Source organism: Sinocyclocheilus grahami, unplaced genomic scaffold (genome assembly GCF_001515645.1).
Source record: "Sinocyclocheilus grahami isolate Dianchi unplaced genomic scaffold, SAMN03320097.WGS_v1.1 scaffold386.1, whole genome shotgun sequence".
Lineage (NCBI taxonomy): Eukaryota > Metazoa > Chordata > Actinopteri > Cypriniformes > Cyprinidae > Sinocyclocheilus > Sinocyclocheilus grahami.
The window spans coordinates 736,636-758,182 of record NW_015505565.1 but is presented as its reverse complement, the minus strand read 5'-3'; the positions used below and the strand labels follow the sequence as shown (position 1 = coordinate 758,182).

General features: G+C 38.2%; 1 protein-coding gene across 1 annotated transcript in view; it reads right to left on the bottom strand.

The window, feature by feature from the left end:
* Positions 1 to 18,765, bottom strand: part of prkcea (protein kinase C, epsilon a) — a 67,246-nt gene extending 48,481 nt beyond the window's left edge. The window contains exons 1-2 of the mRNA XM_016231281.1: positions 17,706 to 18,765; positions 5,491 to 5,554 (exon numbers count right to left, since the gene is read on the bottom strand). Of these exons, the coding sequence (XP_016086767.1) occupies positions 5,491 to 5,554; positions 17,706 to 18,053 (412 nt within the window). The 5' untranslated portion in view covers positions 18,054 to 18,765. The remainder of the gene's footprint in view (positions 1 to 5,490; positions 5,555 to 17,705) is intronic.
* Positions 18,766 to 21,547: the final 2,782 nt, after the last annotated feature.

Genomic DNA, 21,547 nt, shown 5'->3' with positions numbered 1-21,547 from the left:
ACTTTCTGCCTCATTCACTCTCAACTCTGAATTCACTTCTACCTCTGTCTATTGAAAATAAAGTAGTGTTTGAAACATGTATATACAGGGAATAGTGACATACAGAAGAAAATAACAAACTAAGTACACTGCTGGACAATAACCAATAATTTGCATCCTAAATTATTTTTTAACACTTTAGTATGGGGAACACATATTCACTATTAACTATGACTTTCGCCTCAAACTCTTAATTTACTGCTTATATTAATAAGCAGTAAATTAAGAGTTTGAGGCGAAAGTCATAGTTAATAGTGAATATGTGTTCCCCATACTAAAGTGTTAAAAAATAATTTAGGGGGATGCAGAATATGGTCATGAAGAATAAGGAATTCTATAATGGGTTTTCATGTTTTTGAATCATCGTTCCGGCCTGACAGGGCATCATCACAGTATGGTAAGGGGCGTAACATTTCCGTCACATGCTTGAGGTATTCGGCCAATCACAACGCACTGGATAGCTGGCCAATCACAGCACACCTTTCTTTTCAGAATGATGAGCTTTGTAAAAATCGACGCGATAAATTGATACTTTATCAGTCTCTACTAATATACTGCACTGAGCTGATCTGTTTTTTGGATTCTCATACATTTCAGAAAGGCGGGGCATAGAGCAGAAACAATAATGTACAGTATGTGGAAAATAATGTGTTTTTTTAACCTTAAACCATATAAACACATTTCATTACACCAAATACACAAAATAATGTTCTTTTTAGCAACATCACATGACCCCTTTAAAGAGCTCAAGCATTTAAAGTGGCAGGCGATGTAACTGCAGTGCATGCTAATAATAAACAGAAGGTTATTGTGCGCTGGTGTGGACACTAATATAGTTATAAATTCTTGGTCTAAATGGGATTTTTAATCTTGAGTCCTCTTAACTATTCCCATTCCTTAATGGTCTGTTACATTAATGATTAATCTGAATAAAGTGTAACTCTTAAAGTGTATCTTTAACTACACATCAAAATACACTGATTTAGATCTCAAGCGCCTCAAAAACATAATAGCAACAATTACTGGATCACGGAGTCAGACAAAAACTATGCGACTCAGATTGGTTGAGAAATTAACTGATTCAGAAGTATTTATGATTCACTAAAAATAATCAATAATACACTTGACAATCGAACTTTACTGGTCAAGTTGTTTGTTTTTGATCGCGAGCTCTATGAATGCTGGATACAGCGCGAGACCGCGGATGCGAGCTAGGGCGTGTCATGACGTGACAGAGTGACTGATTGCCATGGAAACGTGAACGTCATGTATAGACTATCTTCTCTTTTAATTTTAAATCATTCTGCATTTATATACATCGCTCCATTAAAACCTCAACATGTCGTGAACACAACTCTCCAATAAAAAAGTGCGGGGGACGAATTTACTTTTTATAAAAAGTGGGGGGGACATGTCCCCCGCGTCCCCCGCGTAATCTACACCCCTGCTCTGAGTGCTGTGCGCATGTGAGACTCTTACTTAAAACTGTGCTTTATCGCGGTAATCTAATACGGTTTTAATGATAATTAAAATATGAAACGGTAATACTAACCGTGGGGAATTTTATCCTGATTTATCGTCAAACCGGTAATCATTACATCCCTATTTTTGATACACTAAAATAACTAAACTTCATTAGTCAAGCTGTTTGTTTTTGATTTACTAAAAGAATCAGCTCATGAGAGTCATTAGCTTGGTGATCGGATTTCACTAGTCATGCTGTCCAAGAGTCATTCAGTAAGGGAATTAAATGTAATTGGTCATGTATGCACTTTGCTGAGTAGTAGCACAGTATTTTAATTGGGGATGCAACGATACCATTTTTTCAGAACCGATCTGATACCAAAAATTTTGAGTATCGGCCAATTCCGATCCGATACCAGCGCAGGTTTTTTTTTTTTTTATCAATGTAGAATTTCTATACTTCTGTAAGTTGACCTGATCATCACTCTTGTGTGTGTTAAACACAATCTGCTAAATATAGACTTCATTTTAATGAAAAATAACAAATGAAAAAATATATAATCATAATCTATGAAAAAAAAACACTTTTATAAACTAGGTTAGTGGATAATTCAGAAGCAAAAGTTATTCTAGAAAAATCATGGGTGCACAATAATTTTATAAAAACATTAAACTAAACTAAACATTTAGTGAAACAATATATATATATATATATATATAAAATAAATTTCTTTTAAATGCATAGCACAGTAACAATACTTAACTTAACAATAACACAATAGCATACGCACTATATCGGATTTGGATCGATCTCATCTGACCGATACCCGATCCGACAGAAAATGCCAGTATCGGAGCCGATACCAATACTGAGTATCGGATCGATGCATCCCTAATTTTAATATGCAGTGGGAGAACCATTTCTGGAAGCAAATATCATGAAAATCATTTGCTTCTGGTATATATATATTTTTTTAAACAGAACCAGTTCTCAGTTCCCAAACCTAGTCATGACCTAAAATTGTGCTTACTGGGAGTTCTTGAGAATGTGCACATCTATTGATACTTTATCAGTCTCTACTAATATACTGCACTGAGCTGATCTGTTTTTTGGATTCTCATACCCGTGTCAACTCACCCAACCCATGCAGACTGCTTTGGATCAATATGAAAGATCAACCAGAGATCAATAGTTGTGTGTACATACAATCATACACAACAATCATACACAACAAGGCTTTGCTTAGGCCGCTGGCTATAAACTGGAGGATGCTGAGCTCTCATTTATGCCCAGAGCAAAGACACATTAGCACTAACTGACTGTTTGCACGGAGACGCTAGAATTAAGTGATCTCCAGCCAAGCTCATCCTCAGTTTACTGACACCTCTGAAAAGAGGCCTGTGATTAACGCAACATCCAGACAACACAACTATTATTTAGACACAGAGCTTGTATGTGTGTTTTATTGTCTGTTGCGGCTGTATGTGGATGTACCTTTGTGTGGGCGCAGTGTAGTTGTTTGTTGCCCCTCGCATTTGTGTGTTAACGTACACATTTACAGGCCTATTATCACAGCTCATTGATGAATTAGCCTAGTGTGTCAAAACACCAATAATATGTAAAATGAAAAGGAGTCATGCTTTAATAGGGGTAGTGAAACCTAAAAATAATGTTGGGTCAGCATTTACTCACACTTGTGTCAATCCAAATTGGCAGGACTTACTTTTTGTTAATACTATTCCTCATAAAAGTAAAGCGCCAAAAACGACAAAAAGCATCATAACAATAGTCCATATGACTCATGGTTTGTACAAAGTTTTTTGAAACCATACAATAACTTTGTTTTAAAAAGACCGCTTAAGCCAGGGCTGTCCAAACTTGGTCCTGGAGGGCCGGTGTCCTGCACAGTTTAGCTCCAACCCTAATTAAACACACCTGAACCAGCTAATCAAGCTCTTACTAGGCATATAAACTTCCAGTCAGGTGTGTTGAGGCAAATGAACTCTGCAGGACACCGGCCCTCCAGGACCGAGTTTGGACAGCCCTGGCTTAAGCAGAACAGTCTTACATATACAGATACACTCTTAAAAAAGGTTTCAAAAGTGGTGTTTTGCAGCGATGCCATAAAAGAACCATTGTGAGTTCCCCAAAGAACCTTTCAGTGAACGGTTGATAATCGGTCTGACAAATCTTTTAATAATCCGATGAACCTTTTACCACTATAAAGAACCTTCTTTACAATGAAAAGGGTCCATGATGTTAAAGGTTCTTCATGGAACCATAGATAAAGAGCCTTTATTTTTTAAAAGTGTTTAAATGGGAAAATGTTCCATATGGTGAATGTAGTCCTGACTTTTAAAGTTAAAAGTTTCTGATACAGGCGTTGCAGCATTCAATATGGTGGCTGTAAGAATGTACATCCATCTTGCAGCTATAAGAGGCAGAAAAATTTGTATCTGTCAAATTTTATTTCTGACTAGAAATAGAAGCCCAAAGGCATTATGAATATGACTTACCTTAAAGCGACAAAATCTAACTAAATGTAAGCATCTCATTTGCTTTTGATGTCACTGACGACAAACCTTGCAACATGCACTGATGTGCCAAGCTGGAATATGCATGTGCAAGAATGAAATTTGATAGGTGCAACTGCTTAATAAAATAAAAAGACATATAGTTTTGGGATGGCATGGGTAAATGATGACAGAATTTTCATTTTTGGGAGAACCGTCTCTTTAAAACAGAGAGACAGTTGTCTGAATTTTGTCTCTATTGTCTGAATTTTAATTGAATTGTTATTCAATGAAGATTATCTGTCATGATCATCTCCACTAATGCATCCAGTCAGTTATAACCTGAGTGGGGAATTAAACAAAGCTATTTCTGAATCAAATTCCAGTATTGTTGCTTTGAGTCTGTATCATTAGTTTACCTCAACTGAAGACCGGTATCTCCCAGCACCAGCCTCAGGTCTGTGAGTGGGCTCTCAGAACCAGGAAAGAACAGCTTCAGCCCCCGCGCACAGAAGCGTTAAAGAGTGGGATTTCCCTAATGGACACTGCTGCTTTCCACACTCACTTCCTCTCACTCACAAGTATCTTGGCGCAGGCCTTTCTAATGATACCACTAATGATGCATCACAAAACCAAGAGGATTTCATGAATCTATCAAACGCCCACCCATCAGGACAGACAAACCAGTCCTCTGATCATTACTATTCAGTTGTCAGTGATTGCACAAAACTAGTGTTACATTTTTATTTATTTATTTTTGTTTCAGTGACAGTTTTTCTATTTATCATTTTTCAGAGATTTCGACCGATTAATATTAATTTATATGTACCAATAAACAGACAATATGTGTTAATTATAGGCATGCTAATAAGCTACTAGTTAATAGTGAGAATTGGTCCCATTTTTTTTGTTTTTGAGTCTCTTATGCTCATAAGGCTGCATTTAATTTATACAGTAAAAACAGTAATATTGTGAAAAATGAATGCAATTTAAAATGTTTTCTATTTTAATATATTTTAAAATGTAATTTTCAGCAGCCATTATTCCAGTTTTCAGTGTCACGTGATCCTTCAGAAATCATTCTAATATGCAGATTTGATGCTCAAGAAGTTATATTATTTTCAATAAAAATTTTTTATTATTATCAATTTGAATACATTTACACTACTTCGCATTTTTGTGTAAAAATCTAAATATATATATCAATTTGTAAGATTTTTGATGAATAGAAAGTTGAAAAAGAACAGCATTTATTTGAGATAGAAATCTTTTGTGACATTATAAATGTCTTTTGATTAATTCATTGCATCCTTGCTGAATAAAAGCATTATTTCCTTAAAATCATACTGACCCCAAGCTTTTGAATGTAAAAAATATATAACAATTGACATCAAACCCACTATATCCGTCTTTGCTGTCTTCGTAACAGTTTGTTTCTTGTGCTAATTTGCTGTGGACTCCAAAGTGTCTCACCTTCACTGGAGGATCCTGTCAGATCGATGATGACGTACACTTTGCCCTCGGGCTCCAAGTCGATCTGTAGAGAAGAAACAGAGAGAAGAAACCAATCAGAGGAGAGCATCTCAGCACAAAAGGGAGACAAAGTCATCCAGAAGCACATTCTTCACTGACTTTGTGAAGGCACTCCGAAAACATCTCATTCAACATCACCTTCACTTTATCAGCTGTTGTCAAAGTTCACAATCCCAGTAATAGATTCCCTCTGTGAATCTCGCTCTACAGGGACGGGCCCCTGACTAACTTCCTGCTCTCTGCCTCTTTTTGTTGTCTCTAAGCATGGAGGGTGGCAGAGAGTTGGCAGGCAAACTGCTTGGGTTTTATAATTCCTTTTTAAACAATTTCCTGCCAGAGCAGCACATCCCCGAGCGACCCACGCAGACCCCACGCGGGCCCGACGCTTAGCCGAGATTCAACGCCCACTCGCCATCAGCTCGGTGTGGGGGAGAGGAGCTGGGATAGGCACCAGATCCACAATGTCAGGAAACCACTGCTTAATCTTATTATACAGAGAGAGAGTGAGAACACAGGCCCCGCGGTGCATATGTGGAGGTGGATGGAGGTGTCGAAGAGAGAGATATCGAGCTGCATTCATAGAGCATCTCAAAATAGCAGGCCTGTTTTATTTTTCTCTTCACAGCGATCTAGATCATCAGGGACACGGCGGACCCGGTGCCAGATCAGCACTCCCGGTCTTAGCCGCTTCCTGAGTATAGGAATTAGGACACGAGGAACGGCACAAGCTCATCTGATGCACTCTGCAGCAGAAACAACTTTGTTTGCCCATATTTCAGTCACAGTTTGTGCTGTGGGAGTTGCGTTTCTGTCGCTTTGCCCCGAGTTCTGCTCTCTCAGCTGGAAGGGGAAAACTGATTTATTCCTTCCACTCCTGATGAAATCATCAAGTTTTGCTGCACTCTTGTAAATCGAGCCTGTCACACTCTCAAAACCGCATGAAACATATGAAACCTGCGGTCATCTGATGAAATTATAACCAAAAGTCGCTTTGAGTTGAAAGTTGCGACTGCAGAACTGCTGATGATGTCATCTGAAATGCTAACAGGGTGATGACATGTCTGTTATTCAGCCACGAGGCCCCTCCCCCCACCCCCTCTCTTCCTGTGATGTCATGAGATTCCATTCAACAGCAGCCTCCTTGAGTGTGTTTGTCTCAGAGGTGCAACTGTCACTAAATTTAGCAGAGGAAGGAAAGGCCACTGCGTGTGCATGTGTGTGAACGTGCAAGGATGGAGTGGTGTGCTATAGTCTCCCTGATGACACTCTCCAGGAAACCAGCATCATGCTTTGCTAAACAATGTTGGCGAGGCTCCTTCGCTGCTCGTGTATGTGAGTTTGTGAGCCTGTCCAGCCGTCGCCGACTCGAAAGCTCTTTTTCAAAGCTGCTGTCATCATATGGGCTCAAGGACAGCCTGTAGACGGCAGTCTAGTTATAGTCATTAGCGCACGCACACACACACATGCTACAATGAAAAAATAATTTTCTTTAAAATTATAACACTTTATTTTAGGGACACTTAACTAGTTGCTTATTAGCATGCATATTACTAGAATATTAGCCATTAATTGGTACTAATTAAGCACATATTAATGCCTTTTTCTACATCCCTAATCCTACTCAATACCTAAACTTAAAAACTACCTACTAACTATTAATAAGCAGCAAATTATGAATTTATTGAGGGAAAGGTCATAGTTAATAGTGAACAGGTGTTCCCTATTCTGAAGTGTTACTGGTTACACTTTATTTTAAGGTGTCCTTGTTACGGTGGAATTATATATTTAAGTACTAATTAATATTAATTAACTACATGTACTTACTATATGGTTAGGGTTAGGATTAGGGTTTGGCTTAGAGATACTTGCATGCAATTATGCATAATTTATTTTTATTATAATAGTAAGTACATGTAACATGTGTAACAAGGACACCTTAAAATAAAGTGTTACCATGATTTTTATCTAGTTTTCTAGAAAAATGCCTAAACATCCTTCAAATTCATGTATTGTGTAAGATAAGACTTGTTTCAGAGATTTATTCTACTTTTTTTTCTTCCTTGTTTCAAGTGTAAACCTTGCAAATTCAGGTAGATTTATGCTTAAAACACACAAACAAATGAATATTTTTGTCTTTTTCTCCAGTACAAAAAACCTAAACAAGATTTTAAGAACTACGTGATGCAAACTTGTGTAAGATGATACAAATGTAAAAGATTAGGATAATAAAATTTAACGAGGTTTATGAATAAATAAATTAAAAAAAAAGATTTACCATTGTGATAAGAAAAATTTTATTATTATATAAAAAATTAAATAGGTGTCATTCTATGGACCGTACATTTACTGGTGAACAACACAAGAAAATGATTTTTGCTGTATCTGCAGAAATGAAAGGGTGGTAATGAGCATTAGTTGAATCCTAAAATGACAATAATGCTTTTGATTTTTGTTGTCCTTATTCACATGCTCAAACAAATACAGCAAGAGAGCAATTCATGTGAATTTTGGCCCTCCATTACTAAAAGCAAGAGAGCCTATGACACGATACTAGTTTTATATTGAGCAATCATATATGGCTCAAATAATGCTGCTATTTCACACCCTATACATTACTTTAAAACCTTTTGCTAACTGTCAGTTGATAAATTGATGTAGTTAATCCTGTTGCATGTGATGAGCATGACCAGAGTTTGACCAGAGAGCACTATGATAGACTGATAACGCCTATATAGACTGCAGACAGATGTACAGCAGCCTGTCAATCAATGCTGATCTGTCCCTTTTGAATAATGTACAGCAACACTGCTGCCGAGTGTTAGATCACATCACTTGCGAAGAGAAACAGTTTCTTCCTGCATTTAACTTTTTCTGTGCCGTTTCTCTCTTCCTCACTTTGTGGCATCTCTGAGGCTTGCTCTCTGTCCTCTTTGCTCCACCTTTTTCATACACGGATCGCATTCATACCACTGCAACTGACTGTTCACACCTGCACAGAATGAAGATACACACTACTTTACTTAATTTATTAATTCAAAAAATTTTAATATTAATAAAAATATATAAAAGTATTTAAAAATGTTCATTAATAATTAAATAATAATGATAATTATAATATTAATTTATTAATAAGAACACTGCAATATTATTTTATTTTAAATAAAATATTTAAAGAGAGAGGTGTAAATACACACATATTTACATATACAGTGGGGCAAAAAAGTATTTAGTCAGCCACCAATTGTGCAAGTTCTCCCACTTATTTTTTTTCTCATTTTGTCTCTCATAGTTGAGGTATACCTATGATGAAAATTACAGGCCTCTCTCATCTTTTTAAGTGGGAGAACTTGCACAATTGGTGGCTGACTAAATACTTTTTTTCCCCACTGTATATTAAACACATTTTTACAATTTAAATAAAATAAAATTAAGTTTTAAATAATAACACTTATGATTATAAAAATATTCAATTAATAATAACTATATATTATAATATATAATATAGCCATTATAATAATTATACTATATCTAAATAATACAATATACATATGAATACTTATATTTGTATATCTGCTCATATAACTGCTTAGATATATTTGTATATACATTAAAATTTTGCAATAAACTTAAGATATTTATATTTAGAAAAATATGTTTTAATAAATGTTTTATACCTAATCTAATTATATACTTTCAGACTTTGAGTACATCATTTGCAATGCTTCATGTGTACTTCATGGCTTCATAATTACACAGTCTCAAACTTTTACTCAAGTCACAGTAATGACGTGAACCCTGTCAGAGCAGCTTGGTTTGGTTCATGGTCTAAAATGATTTACTGAATACTTTTAAAGAATTAAATGGGAAAATACTAAGCTCCTGAAAATCCTGGGCAGTCACTGTAGCACTCCATGCACAAAATCAATTATAACAGTAGATGCTACTGAGGTCTAACTAAAGGCATCATACGGATATCATGAGGTCATAACGGGAGAGCAAAAGAGAAAAACAGGCGAGAAAGGGAGGATAAAACCCAGAGATAAGCCGTGGGACATAATCAGCTCCTCTTATGCAACACCCTGCAGCTCAATCTTGCCCACAACCACAGCTCAAGAGGCTCACTGACTCACTGTCTCTACCCTTAGAAAAGACATATCACATATGAGATCTCTTTAATATCTCAACTGTTTCTCCAAGACAGAAGTGAAATGGCATGGAGAAAAAATAGAAACTTCTGCCTTACAGATTTTCTAAAAGACCCTAGTAATCTCGCATTTGTGTCACGTCTAGACTTTCAGATCTCAGTATATCTCAAAATGTGCTCAGATTGGCCAGAGTCTTCAATAGACTTCAATATGAACTGAATTTGTGATTTCACATTCTGTTAAAATGTAACCTTGATATCTTTAATATTGACTGAGTGAGGCCATGTCAAAGATTGAAATCATAGTGAAATTAATGTTGAAATCAAACTTTGATGCTTGTTATCTCATATTTAGATTTTGAGACTAGCCTGGATTTCACAGACAGGGTCACAATTCTCTTACTGAATGCTAATTTAAGAATTTTAGGAGAATCATCAGAGTCTCAGAAAGCACAAACATATACTTTTCAATGCACAACAAGATGGTTTTAAAGTTGGAAATTCCAAAACAACAAATATACTGTTCAAAGTTACAACAAAAGTATTTGGACGTTTCTACAACTTATCTGGGACGTAAGTGGAACATGTTGAATAGTTAATGTGATGAACTACATCTGTGGTTACACTGCAAGGACACTTGTGAGAACTTGAGGAGAACGGACTTCATACATCCACTAAAAATCACCTCAGGACTAGTTTCACGCATGCGCATATGACATTGTGGTGTGTATGCAGTAAGGCTATCGAGTACAACACGAGGAAAACAAACTCTTGCTCTGGTTACTGTCCTCCAGTGCCTGAACGTGCACCCTTAACTGGCCCTAAGTCTCTTGCTCGCCCTCTCTCTGTTCTAATCACCGCTGTGCAAACAGATAGGCCTACCCGCAAGCCACAGAAAACACATGCCGCTCACGCTATCCCGAACACGCGTCTCCATGGAAAAATGCTTAGTGCTGCTCAACAGTCTAAAAACAAGCTGAGGTTTTTGAAACAACAGGTTTCAGAAAAAAAGCGTACAAATTGTCATAATTTAAAGGAATAGTTCACCCAAAAATGAAAATGTTGTCATCATTTACTCACCCTCATGTCATTCCAAACCTGTATGAGTTTCTTTCTTATGTTGAACACAAAAGAAGATATTTTGAAGAATTTTGAAGAACCGAACAGTTGTTGGTCCCCATTGACTTCTATAGTATGTTCAACATAAGAAAGAAACTCATACAAGTTTGGATTGGAACGACATGAGGTTGAGTAAATGATGACAAGATTTTCATTTTTGGGTGAACTATTCCTTTAAGGCCCATTCTTGCCAAAAATACCAACTATAAAGATAACTGTAATCATGATAACTACAATAGGGTCCAGACCAATGCACAATAACGTTCTGTTTATTATTAGTGCGTGTTGCCATTATGTCGTCTGTGGCTTTAAATTCCTGAGCTCTTTAAAATCATGATGGATTCCGATTTGTGGTCAATGTTTTTAACATTCATTAGCTGGAAAAAATAATTATGTAAGCGATTCCAACAAAGGCATTCCTTTGTGCCATTGTCGTTACAGTTGTGGTGTGGACTTTCTTATTCTCATAGAATTAGTGAATGATTATTAAAACTTTACAGGTAGCATTATCATTGTAGTTATTGTTCTTTAGTGTGAACAGGCCTTTACTAACCCTCATTTTGTTTCAAATCTGTGACTGTCTTTGTCCAGCAGAACAAAAAATGTTTTGTCCATTCAATGTAAGACACTGGAAAGTCATTAACTTTTATATTGGAAAATAAACACTGAGACATTTTTCAGAATATCTTCTTGTTGTGTTTCACAGAAAATCATACAGGTTCGGAATTAAACTATCCCTTTAATATGACATGAAGTTGAATTTGTTATAGGATGCACTGGGAAGACAGCTCATGCTAGATTTGCACCTTGTACATTCAGCACTAACGTTATACGTGGAGGTGGTTGTGATTTATGGATCCGTGTCTCAGGACTAAATATAAAAAGTGATGCGTCAATCCCAGACTGTAAAAAAGGCGGTCTGTTTCTTTAAAAATGAAAAATGAAAGCAGTGAAACTGTGTTCAAGTAGTTCATTACATTAAGCCGTTAGTCCTATTAGGACTGTTGATTTGACTGAAGATAGGGAACTGAGACTTCTCTGTAGGGATGCGTGAAGAGAAAGAAATACTGCGACTGAAGACCGTCCCAGCACTTGGGAAATCAAAAGTAGGTCCGGGAAGTTTTAAACACATGTGTCACTGATTTCTAAATTAATCTAAAGCTATGATTAAACACTGAGGAACACTTTCTCTTCCCTCCTACTCCTCAATTTCACCCTCTCCTCCTTTATACTCTCCTCATCCGTTTCTTACTCTCTCTCGAAGACAGTTTGAGCTCAGCAACGGTCCTCCTACGTCCATCTGTCAACAGCAGAGCCTCAGCATGGCGGCGGGGCGGCACACACGGCTCCCATTCACACTCAAAATCACACACAGACGTGGCCATACGAGCACATTCAGCTCCGTGAACACACACGCACTGAGTGAAACCTTCAGAGCTCCATGAATTACTAATAAGACACCTTACTGGGACTAATTGTGCATAATTCATGATACAGACTAATAATGGGAGCCTTTGAAGGTCTGATTGGAATTCAGTTTGAATAAACACTAGGTCCTGAGAGGACTTCACGGCTTTAATTTAGTAAATGGCGTAAAAAGAGACCAGACAAAACGAAAACAGCCATCTGGAGATAAAACGCTCATGTAACTGTGGGCACAGGAACAGACTACAAGTCTTTGTGTCTCAAACATCATGAGGTGTGAATTACTTTGATTTAATCTCAGCATAAAATGAGTGCACACACACGTGTGAATACGGAGTGTGAATAGGGTGCTGAGAGGATTCGAGTCTGTTGTGGGCTCCTGCAGAGAAGGTGACTGCAGATATGATGATGGGAAATTCTGGCCCCACTGTGGGCCATATGAGCATTTCTTCAGGAGAAGAATTCATGAATCTGCACACATTCAAACCCCCAACTCCATCCATGCCACCCTTGCTCGCCTTCCCTACCTTCACAAGATGGCGCTTTACACACTCAGAGATGCCCTTTATATTTTGACACTCAGCCAACCCAGGGATACTAAAAAGTGAGATTTTCTCAGTAGAAATGTATAATGTGTTTCATTAGTAACATTAACAAGCATAATTTGCTGTTACAATGCCTAAAATTTGTTAGAAAAACATTTTTAAATATATATGTCTAAGAAGTTTGGGGTCGGTATGATTTTTTTTATATTTTTTGAAAGAAGCTTCTTATGCTCAGCAAGGATGCATCTATTTGATCAAAAGTACAGAAAACTGTAATATTGTGAAATATTATTGCAGTTTAAAATAACTTTTCTATTTTAATACATTTTAAAATGTAACCATGTCCTTCGATGAACATAGGGTTTAAAAGAACAGCATTTATTTGAAACAGAAATCTTGTAACATAATATTAAACGCATTTACAGTCACTTTTGGTCAATTTAATGCATCATTGCTGAATAAAAGTATTAATTTCTTTAAAAAATAACAATAATACTGTTGACTTTTGAACAGCATTGAAGGACGTTAAATGATGATGACCAAAAAGTCAAACTACACAATCTATGCCAACATTGGAATCAAGAAAAAAGGCTTCAAAGTTTTCAAATAATATGAAATCAATCACATTCACGTTTTCCATCACTTATTTTCGTACTAGATGAGCATGCCCTTGAATCTACAACAACAATTCAGTTTAAAACCCATTAGCACTAGCTATAAAGAGAAGATATTCACATATGTGGTGTGTGTGAGTGTATGTAACTGGGTCATGAAGATAGCGGTACAGATCAGACATATTTGCCAGAGTATCTCATATGTCACCTGTATTGTTCCCTTTCACTGTAAGCATTCTCAATGTGCCCCAGGCAAGAGCTCAACGCAGCATGTGAAAACTAGACAACCGGCGGTCACATACACAAATCTGCAAAGCACACACACACAAACCAAACTACACAAGATGAACAAATGAGGACAGAAACAATTAAATACAAATTTCACCAGTCTCTCATGGAGTCATTTCATGAAATTAATTAGTGCTGCTGGATGAACTGATCCTGCTTACCCACAATTCCCCCTTCCCCCTCAAATTCTGAGATTTGAGGAGTGATGAAAAACACTGTGAACTGATGTGCCAAAGGCACGATGAGAAGGTTTTTGTCTGTACAAGTCGACATGTCGCCACCTACGTCTAGAGAACAGATACGGGATTCCTAAGAAATCCCTGATGGGTGAAGGAACTCAATCAACACCCAGCTCTGATGCGCTTTGACTTGGCAAGAGGGTGATATGGGTTCCTGTGGCAACGGTATGCCAAAGAGGTGAAGGAGCTGGTGTTTCAGCCTCAGCCTGGCCTATTTGTGCAAATTGCCAGGGAGAAGTGAGGGCAGGTGATGTCAATGTCCAGTAACCAGGAAGTACTGTATAGCTAACACCAACGTTTAAGAGGAGACAATGGAAAAGAGAGCTGCTGGGCACAATCCTGTAAAATACTGAGTGCAATCGATAACTGTAATGTAAGTTGCAATGCAGTGGAAAGACATTAAGGAAACTGCAGGCCTTTAAAGCTCATTATCTGCAGCTAAAGCAACACTCCTAGTGAAATGTGTTTTAAGCATTTGGAGCTGGTTTGTAATGGACTGGATGCAATGTCAGGAACATAAATATCTGTGAATTTAACTAGGAGAGTTTGGACAACAAAATGGAAGGGAAGGAAACCCAGTAGAGAGAAGGTGAAGGAAGCAGAGGAACAGCAGGAGGAGGACAATACGAGGATGGAGAATGAATGAACCCGAAAAAGACGAGAGTGAGTGGCCACAAGATCAGCAGAAGTTCTCCCTGCCACTTGTGGCCCCCTATTTCTCTGACTCTTTACAGATGACCCCCTCAGTAAAAGGCTGGTAATTGAAGGCAGAGATATCTAGATAAGGACCACTTTCGCTGGTGATAATGGGATTGTTGCTAACTTGAGCTAAGGGTGTCGTGGATGATCTCTCCCGGGTCAGACATTCCATAAAGAGGCTGGAAGGCTTGTAAATTATTCAGTCTGTTCCTGCCTCACACAACAAAGACGGGTGGCTGTATCTCAGTAGTGTCTGAGAACCAGCCAAAAGACCAGGCTCCAATTACCTCTTCCGCTAAATGCTACACAGACAACTAACATGACGTTCAAACCCAACTAACCATTGGCATAGCATAAGGAGAAGATGTGAGTGCCCAAAAGTGGTGCAATTTCTAAAACTTTGCATCGGACCATAACATGCAGTTGGGGAATGATTGCAACGATTGGTAAAGCAACAAACATGACACAACAGCGTCTTCTTTAGAGTCTGAGGTTCTGGTTGGTTACTTTTTCCACTAAACAGTTTTGTAACACTGCTGCTACTGTTTCTCTGTGGTTCTGTTTGTGTTTGTTGAAGGAGAGGAGGCTTTCTAAATTAGTAAGCATGCTCTCCTTGTTCCAAGCAGAATAAAGCTCCACCTGTGTGGGTAACAGCGGGAGTGAATGTACGGATGAAGCTCATTGGATGTGCATCCCCTCTGTGAAGAGCGTGGGTTTCTTGGGAGACATCTGGCTCCAGCTTTTGCTGCTCAAATTATGCGTCAAGAAACAACTGTCTTCTTAAAAATTTGCCTCATTTGGTTTCTTTTTCAGATACACTGTACCTCTATGCATTCATTTGAGATGACACTAAAAACATTTTACTAAAGATTTGACATCGTAAGGCTCCTTATACCGGTTGTCAATTCTAATCACACCATATATTCTAATAGAAACAATAATGCTCCAACAAATTAAATATCACATTACAAGCTAGTTTGTGCAAAATTCTGAATTAAATAATTGACATCCTTTTAATTCATAAATTGGAATTAGAACTGAATTGATATCCTACAGGAAGTCGAACTGGAATGACAATTCAAAGAATTGTCTATTTATATGCCATTCTGTCTATCTGCCTATAAGTCTAAAAGACTTCAAAGCTATTTTATTTTTTTAATTTCCAAAACTATTACCAAGAGCTGGTTTAAGAAAATCTGCTTTTCTAACTGAAAATTACACTTAGATGAACTTCTTTGCTTTTTACTTTATACTCCCATTCAAATTTTGGAACCTATTTTCTATCTCAATTCAAATTCAGGAATTGATTTGGAGTTTTAAACATTCTCAATGAACACAACCCTCATTAGACACCTTCGCCCTCTGTACGGTCATCAACTCTGAAAAGCAAACTCTTGCTTTTATTAATTTGTGTAACGAGACATGGCAGATGAAGATTGTACTTCTGTGGCTCTCTGGGAAATTAGGCATACCAGAGCTACCATGTCCAAATCGTTGTTATCAAGCGTGTCTGTGGCTATGAAGTCTGACAAAATGTTCAGCTCCAATTAAGTCAGATGCATTGGCCATGAGAAACTGCCCTTTTTGTTGAGCCGTACAAGCACTTGTGCATTTGAATGATAAAGTTAGCATGTGGAGACTAGCAATATTTGCTTAAGCAGTCAATTTAGCATACACCTGAGATGATTTAACAATTTTTAAATTGGCAAATGTTTTCCTTTAGCACACAGGTGGAATAAAAGAGCTGGCGGAGAGACAAAGGGCTTAGGATGTGCTATGATTAGGCAGGTCGCCAAAGCCGTTATGAGGGAATGCAGAGATTAAATTGATTTTCTTCTCACTCTCTCGCCTGACACATTTACAGCGTGAGTTGCCAGTGACAGGAGGGGGAAGATTGACCAATGCAGCGACATAATCGATATATGCTGACCTTTCCCTGGGTGTCTAACGACCAAACATACAAAGCACTCCCAACTGCAGCCCCTCAGCTGAAGATTACATAACAGACCAACTCATAATTCCAAGCATGATTAGAATGCTAAGTGAATCTCCGACTATTTTTCCATGACATTGAAACACATAACACAGCAGGATCAAAACAGTCCATTTTGAGACTATTGTCAGAATAATCACAAGTTTGTATGTATTATATGCCCTATAAAACACACAATAGCATGCAATTGCTAACAATATTACAACCTATAATTTCTTTTAATTTAAAAAGATACAATAAGCAACATTCTCAAAAGAGAACAAAAGGGCCAACACTATTAAAACTCTAATGGAAGCCAGTGAATTGAGCATCACTTGTCCTTTTTGCAGTAAAAGGGCCTATTTCTTCTGAGTGGACAAAATCCAAAATAAGGTGAATGGCAAGGTGCAACACCCAGTTTCATATGGCTGTGCTGTTCTACACTATAATTATTAGAAAAAGATGGCTAGATGTATGACAGGTTGTAACTTAGACATCAAGCAAACTATGTGTCAAACTCGGTTTACAGCTTGCATAATTAAGCATTGATTATTTCCTTCTCTGTCATGGGAGCACCGCATCTCATGAAGGCAATTTGCAAAATAGCTTGACTTGACGGAAATGGTAAATGTAGGTCTGGATTCAACAGCAGCCGAACATGTTTTGTCGAGAAATGGGAAAACCCCAAGAGCGTGAGAACCCATGAGGAAGGCTGGGAAACAAGAGGCTTTGCTGGGGAGAAGCCGACACTGACCAGCCCCCGTGTAAATTATGGCCTAGACAAAAGATTAGTGGTCTTCAATTTTGCAAGACTACATTTTGGATGTCGCCACACCAACTTAAGGTCTTGAAGCAGCTATATAAGCTGATTATATAAATCAAGAGTGATAAAGGTAGACATCCATAATGTCATAGTGCTGGGCCACTTCAGGACCAGGACTGAGAACCACTGCACTAGATGACTTACACCAGTGTTTCTCAGTTCTGTCTCAGTAGATGTGCTCCATAACCTTGGATGTGAGAGAATGGTAAGACACCCACTGTTGAGGGGCCTCCAGGGGCCAGATTCAAGTGATTACCCAATGCCAATAAACTGTGAAATGAACATACCCAATCTTCAAAGTGCATACTGCCATTCTGCAGCAGGTCTTCAAACTGTATAGTGCAGTTGGCCACAAAGTCATCATAGCCAATCGGCGAGTCATGAAAGACAGACAGTTCGATTTTCTTCCCATCATAAACCTCTGTTACGAACTCATCGTTCCAAGTTGGACTATTCGTCTTCTGCTTGGTAGAAGTTTGCCCCACACGGGAATCGTCCACGTTGAGGGCGATATACGTGTCCAAGAGGAAGGTCTGGGTCTTTGGTCCCACGGCATGCCGGAGCGACCATGCGGTAGGTTTCAGGTCCAAAGCTTCGCAAACCTTGATCTTCAACACTCCATTAAAAACCACCATGATGACGCTCACGTGAGATGCAGCTGGCTTCTCTGCAAGAACAGACGGTTTCAAAAACAGGTTTTGATTCAGGGGGTCGCTATACCCGTGGAAGTCATCACGTCATCAGTATACATGCACCTATAGATGGATGCTGTGATGATTTAATCCCCCAAACCACTAGTCGGATCAACCTGATTCTCTCATTTAAGCGGAACAATCAAATAGGATGCAAAAGCACGATATGCAAAACCAGAGGCTCCTGTTTTTATTTACGATCCGTCTTTCCTCGTAATGGGAAGCATACGTAAACAAGCGAATTCCCTACGTCTGGAATAGCGCTGAGTAGAGGTGCGAGTCCAAGAGGCAAAATATCGGGAATAACACAGAGTAAAATATCCCAAATGTGATGGTCTTCAGCGGGGCTTGTCTTGTACTATTCGATATCCAATAGGCGTTGATTGGGAGAGGCGTTTGGGATTCCTCCTTCTCCCAGTCTGCTGACGAACCGCTCGGAGACTATTGCCATCCGCTCGCCGAGATATTCAGCTGCTTCGCTTCTTCTTTGTTGATTTGAGAAGGCAAAAGCATTTGAGCTACACGCTCATGTTAGTCCTTTACGCTGCAACCTTCCTCCCTGTTCGTCCTCTCTCTCTCTCTCTCTCTCTCACTCACTCACTCACTCACTCACTCACACACTCACTCTCTCCCTCCCTGCGCTCGAGCGCCAGTTCAGGAAATGCGCAAAACACGTCAGATGATTCAAGCCGCGCCGCGTTCACTCTGCACCGGATGGGGGAGCGTGTGTGTGTGTACAGACAGAGGAGCAGCGGCGTGGGGAAACAGAGGGAGGCACCCGAGGGCTGGATTACATTAGTCTGTTGGGTTCATTAATGGACCAAATAATGTCTGCAATGTGTCTGTAAAATGAAGGGTTAATGGTAGTGTAAACAAAAGTAATTGAGTTTTATTTTGGACTATTTTGGACATGCTACAAATCCTTGGATGTAATTTTCTTAATGGATAACTATAATTAAAATTTGACAAGGGCCCATACTGACTGTTTCAGTCACAATAGAGTTTCATTTGTTAAATTAACTAAAATGTAAATGTAACATGGGCGTTGTTCTATTGCTGCAAGCAGATTATTACAAGAGGTAATTGTAAACTATGAGATATTATAAAATTTCAAAAGTGGCTGAGGTTACAGGAAAAATTTTATATTTTGCCAGTTGTGTAAAAAGAAATGTTAATGAACTTTGAGTCATTTTATTTCATCAATATTAAATAAAATAATAATAATCTTTTAATAGTCTTTAATAAATAAAGGGGTGAATCACATTTGACCTGTGGATCACATGTGGGTGCAATTTCTTATGTCAATAGGAAGATTAAGAACCATGTAAATCAGTGGGGCCTCTCTCTCTCTCTCTCTCTCTCTCTCTCTCTCTCTCTCAGTCACTTGCATTTGCAAATTGTCACATGCTTCTTGACTTTGATAATGACTACATCTGGGAATTATTCCAAATCAAAACATTTCGGTTGCATATCTATCCTGCATAACAAAATTACAGGGAGGAATTGTATCACAAAGCAACACTTATTTGAAAATACAGTTACTCATGTGGCCAGAATGTATTTAATAGAGGCTACAAGAGATGTTTGAAAATAGAAAGTGTTCTACTTGTGTAATTTAGTGAACTCTAGTGGCGGACAACGGTGCTGCACAGGTAGCATTACAGGAATTATTCATGCAAGCAAAGAGAAAGCACAACAGGATGTTCAAGTTGACAAATGGCATGAAACTAAACAAACCAAACAATTTAAAAGGAATTAAAGGAATATTGAGGTATAGCAAAGAGATAGGACAGTATTTGACTCGGTCATCATGCATGCAATGAGAACCTTATTCCAGTAGATGACACTGTATGTTCAGTTACAGTTTACCAAGTGAAACATCTAAAGGGCAAATTCAGTTTTTACGCGTACGCAAGAAAATGTGAAGAATTCGGGCTGCGAAAATGCACGTCACGCGCACTGAAAAAAAATGGTAGCTACACCTTTGTTCTTTAGGCTGCTTACTCATAAAGGTTGCATAGACTACATTAAAGGTACACGCATTATGTACATAGTACTTTAATGGTAAATATCAATATCTTTTGAAAAGGTAGGCTACTGTTCCAGTAGCTTTGTACCTTTTATTTAAAGTATGCGTGACAAATTTTCGCAGCCAGAATTTTCGAAGGGTTATTGTCAGCATACCCACTCCTGCCAAAGTTTAACTATTTGTTTCAGGATTTTATGTGCATACATGGCCATATGATCTTATCAACACCTCAACTGATCCCTTCAATAGTTTTTCGTTTTATGCTTTATGCTTGCCAAAAATGTAGTCATAAGCAGGCTACTTTTGAATGACTGTCAATGGAGAAAAACTTTTTATTCTGGATAGAGAGAAATTCTACTCATAAAGCGTATACTGTGCACATTTACCACTACTTTGCAGTGTTACTGGACAACTGTTTGTGGACAATGCCTCGCTTTTATTTGAATAATTGTTTTCCGTGCCACTCTTTTATTGTGGTACAGTGATGGCACGTATAAACAAACTGTGGTTGCTTGCTTTACATGTTAATCAGTTTTTCTCAGAAAGACTGCCCAATAAGACAGTTTCTTTTGTGTAAGGCAGTCGTGCCATACTAGCCAAACTCCATTGGGTTGCACGCTCTGCCCCAGGGGTGTCCAAACTCGGTCCTGGAGGACCAGTACGTATCCTGCAGAGTTTAGCTCCAACTTGTCTCAACAACAAACCTGCCTGGAAGTTTCTATGCCTAGTAAGACCTTGATTAGCTGGTTCAGGTGTGTTGGTTGGAGCTAAATTCTGCATGTCACCGGCCCTCCAGGACCAAGTTTGTACACCCCTGCTCTGCCCTATAGGGCTGCATTACTATTCCAGCCATGCAGGGGGTAGTGTTGTGTTTATTTAGGCTAACTGGGCTCAGACTCCAGAAGGAAGATTAGAAATGCCTATTGAGATCTTATTCATTGGAACACAAATGCACATACAGATGGATGATACTCATTTGTGTTTGTTTATGACTGCCATGAACATGGGAACATGCAATAATTTCCTTTAAAAAAAAAAATCAAGCAACACGGCGTGTTAGATCTGCATGTTACAACAGATTGAGCACTTTTGATAGTTTCTTTTGAGGTATTTGTGCATTTTATGTCTCAATTTTTAGATGTCTGGTGAATTATATTTTTTAAACAATTCAGATGTTTCTGAATTATGCATCCATACAACGTTATGAAAACAGAACATAAAATCAGTCATAAATTAATAATAATTGATTAAAAAGAGAGATATAATTCAGTACAAAAGCTGGGTGAAACTGAAGACTAAATATTTTCTTTCAGATAACAAAGATGCATTCTGCAAGTTTTTAATGTTCCAGAAAAGAGAGAATCTTGCTTTAATTATATTCTGCCATAATCATACCCATACGGTCACA